This window comes from Podarcis filfolensis (assembly GCF_964270895.1).
Source record: "Podarcis filfolensis genome assembly, chromosome: 2".
In the NCBI taxonomy this organism is placed as follows: domain Eukaryota; kingdom Metazoa; phylum Chordata; class Lepidosauria; order Squamata; family Lacertidae; genus Podarcis; species Podarcis filfolensis.
This window is the reverse complement of record NC_139605.1, coordinates 6,352,596-6,361,157: the sequence shown is the minus strand read 5'-3', so window position 1 is coordinate 6,361,157 and position 8,562 is coordinate 6,352,596. Positions and strand designations below refer to the sequence as shown.

Here is an 8,562-nt window from a genome sequence, read left to right as displayed (position 1 = left end):
GTGAGGAGGAGAGTATGGAGCAGCAAGGTGTCTCCCTCAGCCGCCAGGACTCCACAGGGAAATGGCAAAGGCAGAAGGGAGGAAGAAGGAAGCAGGCAGAAGCAGAAGAAAAAGGCTGGGATGGATCTGCAGCTTCTGCCGACATCTGTCTCTGGAAGCAGCATAGACAGAAGCAGCAGTTTCATTCCAGTCTTTTTCTTCTGCCTGTGTCTCCTGTCTTCGTTTCAGCTCCACTCACCCCGTTTTGCTCACATCTGGTGAGCAACGTCTCCTTCTTTGGGACAGGAAGATGAAGACACCTTAATCCATTTTGGTCTGGGTTAGCGCGTTATCTGGTTAAAGGTAAAGATCATGAAAACTGACTGTATCTTTGTACGCACCTGGTTATCGCTAAAGCAAAAATTTGGTGTTTTTGTCTTATTTTTAAGGTAAAGTTTAGTTGTTAATTTTTTTAAAAAAAAGGTTTAGTTTCTTTCGTTTGTTTGATAAATAAAAACAATGTCTTTTATGACCGAGTATGAGTCTGTATTCAATAAATGTTCACCTTAAAAAAAAAATCTTTGGGTGCCCACCCTAACGAAATGTGCTTCACATGGTTATGTGTATATCCTTCAATTCACTGTATAGCTTAACAACATGAACACAGAGAGCCCGTCTTGCACATTCATGATAATTTGTGAACCTTCTGCTATCAGGGAAGCCCCACTCAATACCGCTTTCAATACTGACTGCATCTGCAAAGGTCAATGAGAACCACTGCTTAATTTGCCATCAATGCGTATCCTGTAATTTCCTGCTGATGCAGAGTGATAAGAATATTTTACAGTATACTCCCACAACGAAACACCAGGGTTGTATTCAACCACGTTCTAGGCGCATAGAAATGAGCAAGCCTAAGATAGTTGTGTCCATTGACCTCAGTAGGACAAGCATGGGCTTTGAGCCCTACTCAGAGTAGAGCCACTGGCGTTAATTAACCTAGTTAATTAATTTCAGTGGGTCTACTCAGAGTAGGAGTTGGCCGACTACAACCCAATGTTTGGAGGGGCCATAAATAAGTTGGGTTTCTTCTAGCAACTTCAGCAGTTGTCGGAGTCGAGAAGTAACTGCAGATTATCTTCTCCTAGATCAGCCTTTCTCAACCTGTGGGTCCCCAGATGTTGAACTACAACTCCCATCTGTTAGTTTCGGTTTTGCCACTGTGCAGCGGCTTGGAGTCACAGGACTCTGTTTACATTCCAGAGACCTTCCAGGCTGTTGGAAGTCTCACGGGAGACGGATGTGACGTTGGTGGTTTCCTGTTCCTTTGTTGTTCAGTTGCTCTCTGCTTTCATAGAGAGAGGATGTATATTTCCTTGCTGTCTGCGTAGTAAGAAATAAAGCATAGCACGTAGCCATAAATCTCATCACTTCCGCATGCTGTTTTGGATTCTCTGCTGAATGGAATGTGCCTGAGACCTCATCAAAGGCTCAGGTCGTTAATTATCGTCGGAGGATGAGCTTTATCAGCTCGGTCGAACGGAGATTCCGACACCATCACCCCTCGCTAGCAAGGCCAGAGCTAAGGGATGATGGGAATTGTAGCCCAACAACATCTGGGGACCCACAGGTTGAGAACCGCTGTCCTAGATGAAAGCAGGCAAATTATTTTCCCCACCCCCGAAAATGATTTCTGGTTTGTTTGTTTTTACAGAAAACCAGTCCCCTGTAGCATCCAGCCACGGTTTACCATTCTCCAGCACCACTGCAGTTCAACTAATAAATAACCTTGCCGCCATGCAACCAAAGTCAGGAGGGAAACGCCACTGCAGACTGCCGGCAAACCACATTCTATGGGGGTAACAGTAGCCACTTTGAGACTCAAGGCAACATGGGGTGGAGTCTGGGCTCTTTGCTGGGTGAAGGCTCCTCCTGGAGTCCGAGCGTGTTCAGAGCTTCTCTCGTGTGGATCTTCTGGTGCCGGACGAGGACGGCGCGGTGAGAGAAGCTCTTGCCGCACGTGGCGCACTGGTGGGGCCTCTCGCCTGTGTGGACCTTCTGGTGGCGGATGAGGACGGCCCGGTCGCAGAAGCACTTGCCGCACGTGGCGCACTTGAAGGGCTTTTCTCCCGTGTGGATCCTCTGGTGGACCATGAGGATCTGCCGCTGGCTGAAGCTCTTCCCGCACTCGGAGCAGGTGTAGGGCCTCTCCCCAGTGTGGACGCGGTGGTGCTTGACCAGCTGCGAGGACGTGTTGAAGGACTTGTCGCAGTCGGGGCACTTGAAGGGCTTCTCGCCCGTGTGCGAGCCCTCGTGGATCATGAGGCTGGAGCTGCGGCTGAAGGCCTCGCCGCACCGCGAGCACTTGTAGGCCTTCTCCCTGGTGTGGACCTTCTGGTGGTTGAGGAGCTGGGTCTTGCGGCTGAAGCTCTTGCCGCACTCGGGGCAGCTGAAGGGCTTCTCCCCCACGTGGATGCGGTAGTGGCGCGTGAGGTCCGAGCTGACGGTGAAGCGCTTCCCGCACTGCGAGCAGCTGTAAGGCCTCTCGCCCGTGTGGGTCCTCTCGTGCGCCACCAGGGTGGACTTCAAGCTGAAGCACTTCCCGCAGTCCTGGCACATGAACGGCTTCTCGCCCGTGTGAGTCCTCTGGTGCGCGACGAGCACCGTGGTCCGGCTGAAGCTTCTCCCGCACATGCCGCACACCTTCTCCCCCCGACTCCTGCGCCTCCTCTTGACGACGACCGCTTGGCCCCGTTCCCCGCTCTCTCCTAAACAGGGGGAGAACACGTCCCCTCTGGGCGCCAGGGACTTTTCCCGCCCTTTTTCTGATCCGTCGTGGCTCGCAGAGGCTTCTCCCCCTTCTTGGGGCCAGGAGAGACCTCCCCACGAGGCCCCACAGAGTTTGACCAGCTCGGTATTTTCGAGGTGTGTCTCCTCTTTGCCCTTGGTGATCCACCCATCACCTGCCAGGAATACAGAGAATTTATTCATTTAAGCAGTGCTTTTTTATGGGAGAACGCAGGGGTATGCATACCCCGAAACATATTGTGAATCTAAGTTTGGCCCCATTGAGGGGCAGTATTTTAATATGAGTAGGAAAATGAGATTACAGTCATACCTCATGTTACGTTAGCTTCAGGTTGTGCGTTTTCAGGTTGCGTACCGCGGCGACCCGGAAGTACCAAAAAGGGTTACTTCCAGGTTTTGCCACTTGCGCATGCGCAGATGCGTAAAATGACGTCAGCGCATGCGCGGAAACGGCGAATCGCGACCCGCATGTGCGCAGACGCGGGTTGCGTTCTTTTCAGGTTGCGAACGGGCCTCCGGAACCGATCCCGTTCGCAACCAGAGGTACCACTGTACTCCTAAACATTTCTTTTTTAGAAAAAAACACTGCATTTAAGTGATTTATATGCCACGCCATATTTCAAAGAAATCTCTAAGCGGTTTACATCATACATACAAAAAAAAAAGCCACCCCACAATTTTTTTTAAAATCCACATTTCAGAGCAGAACAGAACAATTAAATACAAATGTATAGATTAAATTCCCCAGATGTGGAGCGCCCTCACTAGTGAGGTGAGCCTGTCTCCTTCAATATTAACTTTCAGGAGGAATCTGAACACACTTCTCTTTTCCCAAGCATTGGGCAGCTGCAGAATACTGTTCCCGGCAACCTCGAGATCACTGGACAGGAGGTGGTTTTTAAATGTAGTTGACTTTAGAACATTTTGAACTGCAACTGCTTTTCAGTGTTTTTAATCATTATTTGCTTCTGGAACGATTCGATCTATTTTAAAATATTTCTGTGCTATGCTTGTGTTTCTAAATCATATTACAGTGGACGCTCGGGCTGCGAACATGATCCGTGCGGGGTGCACGTTTGCAACCCGCAGCGTTCGCAAGACGCAGTGGTGTGTCTGCCCGTGTGCGGGTTGCGATTTGGTGCTTCTGCACGTGCGCAAAGTGTGATTTAGCGCTTCTGCGCATGCGCAACTGCCGAAACCCGGAAGTATCCCATTCTGGTACTTCCGGGTTTTGGCGTGTCCGTAACCTGAAAAAACGCAACCTGAAGTGTCTGTAACCTGAGGTATGACTGTTCGCTGCATTGAGCCCTTTGTAGAGGAAGCGTGGAGTATTAATTCAGTTAACAACAACAACCCTCTTCAACATGTAAACTAAGACATCCCCTTAAACATATGACACCCTCTTAAACATATAAACGTAAAACATAAAACAACTAACATATGGGGACCATAATAACCACTAGCAAATTCAATGGCAGCTGCTGCCCATTGCGGCTGATGGGGCGCAATGCAGGGAGCCCAACAGCAGGTGGCGCCACCCTTCTATGGCTTAGGCAAACCAGCCCTCCAGATGTTTGGGACTACAATTCCCATCATCCCTAGCTAACAGGAGCAGTGGTCAGGGATGATGGGAATTGTAGTCCCAAACATCTGGAGGGCCAGAGTTTGCCTATGCCAGGCTTAGAGGGCCATATTTGGCCCAGAGCCTCAGGTTCCCGTGTATTGTGAACCCCAAACGCTGGGTAGAAGAAGTCACAGGAGACAAAAGCCACCTAAGGAAGATGGGACCATAAAGAGAAACCCACCTCCCAGTCTAGGGGAGCTGGTATCGGCACCGCTATCCTGCTTGACCGTGGAGCAGAGTGGCGTCTCCTCGAGGACGGGCAGAGGCGGCTCAGCCGCAGGGAAGTTCGAGCCCACCTCCTGGATCAGCGGCGAACCCTGAAACGAGAGCAGCAAGGATCTTCTTGAGGACAAAGGGATTTGGAGAGGGAGAAAGTGGTGGTCCCCATTATCTCGCCAATCTTCTCCCCAAGGAAGCTTCCCAGTGAGTGTAGAGGTCAGGGGTGGTGAACTAGGATCTGGGAGACCAGGGTTCAAATCCCTGCCCAGCCATGAAGTGTGCTGGCTGTTTAAAGTATCACCATCCAGCTTTCAATCAAACACGGCTTCCCCCAAAAGAATCCTGGGAACTTCCTTTGGGGGAAGTCATGACTGTGGAACAATATTGCTTCAAATGTGGAATGCAGGTGAGGGCCTTTCGGCCTGGCCCAACTTCAGGGCTCTTGTTGTGGACAACGTATGAGGTCTTCACAACTCTCTCAAAGCATTCTTGAGAAGCGACCCTAAACGCTCTCACCTTCCGATCCGTTTTGGCCGCCTCCCGCCGTCTCAGTAAAAAGCCTTCGGCCAGGGCCACCGCCTGGTCACAAGTCTGAGGGCAGCCATCTTTGACCCAGCCCTGAAGCTCCGAGGGCAAGATGGCCAGGAACTGCTCCAGGATCACCAGCTCCAGGATCTGCTCCTTGGAGTGCTTCTCCGGCTTCAGCCACCGGTGGCACAGGTACCAGAGGCGACTACAGGCCTCACGGGGACCTTCAGCCTCCTGGTAGCGGAACTCCCGAAAGAGTGTCCGCTGCACATCCATGGCGACCGAATCGTCTCCCAGGAGATCCTCCGTCGCTTCCCAACAATCCTCCATCTTGACGGCGGCAATCTTTGTGGCGTCCCTTGGAGCTTCTCTGCCGAGACCTGACAGCCTGCCAGACCTCCGACAAGCGCTCGCCACTCCCTCAAAGGTGCCCAGGAAAGTTTTGGGGTCGTCCTGAGGCAGAGACCCCAGCAAGGGAGGGTTTCCCCATCCCAAGCAAGGGAATCGTGTTCCTTTCACGTCTTCCAGATGTTTCCATGGCTTCCCGCCTGACTCGCCCATGACCAGTTCCGGGGCCTCCCTTTTCAGGAAATCCTGGTCGTTCCCAGCCTTGGCTTCGTGAGAGGATCTTCCTGATCTCTCCACTGCCGCTGTGGGATCGTGGCCTATTCGACTGCTCTCTTCCCAGTGCTCCTTGGCCTGGATCTCCCGCTGGAGCAGAGATCGGAAGTAGAGATCAACGCTTGGCGTTCTTCCCTTCTCGGCCGCCATTTTGGATCTTCAGCTCAGCATGGCGGTCTTGGGGGTAAATGTCTATTTAATGGGAAAAGCCACCCCAAAAGGACTATAATCTGCTCAGGCGTGCGCCAGGCCCACAGGAAGCCTGGGCATTTCTTTGTGGTGGTGGAGAACAGGGATCTCTTGACAAAATGCAGCGTTTCACAAGAAGAGCTGGTGAGGAGAGGTTCCCCTGAGAAAGAGACGGAAATTCAAAAAGACAAGGATGTAAGAGTATAGAGATGAAGTTTTGAACTTTGCCACCTTGGTTGCTCAAAACAACAACAACTCATCTTCCCTCCCCATCCCTTTTTCCTTTCATGTCGTGTCTTTTAGATTGTTAGCCAGATGGCAGGGACTGTTCAGCTGGTTTGTTAATTTGATCCACAAGCTGCTCTGGAAAACTTTTGGAAGCAGATCAGGGGGAATTGCTTTAAACAAACAAACAAACAATTTAGTGTACTTTCCCAGCTGACAGAGCTACAACAATATATTAATGGAATCCTAGAAGAACATAGCCTTGAAAGATTCCATCAATGGTGTCTCTGAAAATTTTTACACATCACTTGGGAAGACAGGCGAACTAATATCAGTGTACTGAAAGAAGCAAAGATCCCCAGTGTTGAAGCAATGATTCTTCAACATCAGCTTCGCTGGACCGGTCATGTTGTACGGATGCCTGATGGTCGTCTTCCAAAGCAACTACTCTATTCCGAACTTAATAATGGAAAGCATAATGCTGGTGGTAAACAAAAGAGGTTTAAAGACTGCCTCAAGGCAAATCTTTAAAAATGTAGTATAAACACTGACAACTGGGAAACACTGGCCTGCGAGTGCTCCAGTTGGAGAACAGTCTTTACCAAAAATGTCATGGGCTTTGAAGTCGCTCAAACTCAGGATGAAAGGGAGAAATGTGCTAAGAGGAAGGCATGCTTGGCAAACCCTCACCGTGATCAGCTCCCGCCCGGAAACCAATGTCCCCACTGTGCAAGGAAGTGTGGATCCAGAATTGGCCTCCACAGTCACTTATGGACTCACTGCTAAAGCCGTGTTTATGGAAGACAATCTTACTCAGCTACGAGTGATCGCCAAAGAAGAAGACTGTTTACACCCCACAAGAAACTAAAAGCAGTGTAGGCACATAGGATAGAAGCTGTGCTATACCAAGTCACGCTATTGGTCTATGTAGCTCAGCGCTGCGTACACGGACTGGCAGCAGCTCTCTGGGCTTTCAGACAGGAGATTCCTGCATTGCAGGGGGTTGGACTAGATGACCCTCGGGTCCCTTCCAGCGCTACAACTCTATCATTATAATGTCTTAAAGGGAAGCCCCCCTCCCCACAACTCACTTTCTCCCCTCCTGCTGTTTGCTATTCCAAAGTCTGCTGCATTGCAGTGGGTTGGACTAGATGACCTCGGGGTCCCATTCCAACTCGACCCTTCCCGTAAAATTAAAAGCAGGCATCCTAAAAAGCAGGTAGCAGGCGGACAGGGTAGTTCAGTGGTTCTCTGCTTGATGCAGGAATGCAGGGAGCTGCCTTCTTATCAAGTCCGACCAGGAGTCCAGTGATGCTGAGCACAGGTTGGCAGCAGCTCTCCAGGATTACAGACAGGCTGCATTCCCAGCGCTACCTAGAGAAACGGAGGCTTGAATCTGGACTCCCCAGGACCTCTCCAACCCACTATCCTTCACCTAAACGTTACTGACCCATCCAGAGCATTGACACCTCTTTGAGATCCTCCTTTCAACCGGAGGTGCTGAGCCCCGGATTCTCCTGCAAATCGGTCTGAGACCTGCGGCACCGGCAAGCTGCATCTGCCAAGAGAAAAACCCCTCTCCTGCGCATTCACACGCGCACGCATGCAAGTCTTGCGCGGAGGGGGGCGCACGCCACCAGCTCCTTGCAGCCCCACCAGGCGGGTGCACGGGCACCTCGCCCCCTTACCACCGCCGGTTCCCCGGAGCCAAGCAGAGAAACAGCAGCAGCAGCAACAACGGGGGAAAAGGGCCGGTCTCTCTGCAATTCTCGCCCACAAAAGAGGGAGGAAGAGGAAAGGACTTTCGGAGCCGGAGAGAGCGCGCGCGCGCAAACCTCCCTCTCCCTTTCCCAGCGATGGCTCCTCCGGCTCCAGTCTGGGAAGAACAACCTCGCTCGCCCGTTTAACCCTTCCCTGGGCCTTAAAAAAGACACACACCCAGCAAATAAATAAATAAAGGAAGAAATGAACAAAGGCGAGACAGTGCCATCTGTCTCCAGCTGCTGCTGGTCTTTGGTTTCCCTGGCAGGGCGCCTGGGAGCGCACAGCAACTGGGTTGGGGTTATTTACGGGGGGGGGGGTTGGAGAGGCTGAAATTTGACAGGTGCAGCTCTGTGCATGCACTGGAGAGGGTGGGGTGCAAGGATGAGGAATGCGGAGGGTCTTTTTCCGGGGAGGGGGTGACTCGGCGTGGAAAGGCAGGGATCGGTGCTTGCAATGCGCACAGCGGCAAAAAAAGGGGCGGAAGCGTAGCAAGAGCGCGTTGCCAACTTTCTCGCCCCGGCGGGGCTCTTGTGCCCTATGGGGAGAGCAGGATAAAGCAGGAGTAGCGAGAACGGGAAGTTTTCTTTCTCCCTAGCCCTTGTCTA

The 8,562-nt window shown here is 51.6% G+C and overlaps 1 protein-coding gene across 4 annotated transcripts; it reads right to left on the bottom strand.

The window, feature by feature from the left end:
* Nucleotides 1–743: 743 nt before the first annotated feature.
* LOC310756670 (uncharacterized protein) lies at nucleotides 744–8,269 on the bottom strand. Of its 4 annotated transcripts, none has more exons than XM_083601197.1 (4): nucleotides 6,884–8,269; nucleotides 5,147–6,128; nucleotides 4,593–4,728; nucleotides 744–2,942 (listed from the first exon to the last, which is right to left on the bottom strand). In XM_083601197.1, the coding sequence occupies exons 2-4, from the start codon at nucleotides 5,927–5,929 to the stop codon at nucleotides 1,861–1,863; spliced, it is 2,001 nt and encodes a 666-aa protein (XP_083457323.1). In that variant the 5' UTR covers nucleotides 5,930–6,128; nucleotides 6,884–8,269; the 3' UTR covers nucleotides 744–1,860. The 4 variants fall into 4 exon arrangements, with proteins under 4 accessions (XP_083457323.1, XP_083457324.1, XP_083457325.1 ...); XM_083601198.1 differs by having other exon boundaries at nucleotides 7,285–8,269; XM_083601199.1 differs by having other exon boundaries at nucleotides 7,644–8,269.
* Nucleotides 8,270–8,562: the final 293 nt, after the last annotated feature.

Bases quoted from the DNA above. Each gene is read 5' to 3' on its own strand.
- LOC310756670 (XM_083601197.1), bottom strand. From the start codon at position 5,929: ATGGCGGCCGAGAAGGGAAGAACGCCAAGCGTTGATCTCTACTTCCGA. The intron at 4,729-5,146 runs GTGAGAGCGTTT...CTCTCGTTTCAG, and splicing joins CGGCCAAAACGGATCGGAAG to GGTTCGCCGCTGATCCAGGA. The intron at 2,943-4,592 runs GTGGGTTTCTCT...TATTCCTGGCAG, and splicing joins CAGCTCCCCTAGACTGGGAG to GTGATGGGTGGATCACCAAG.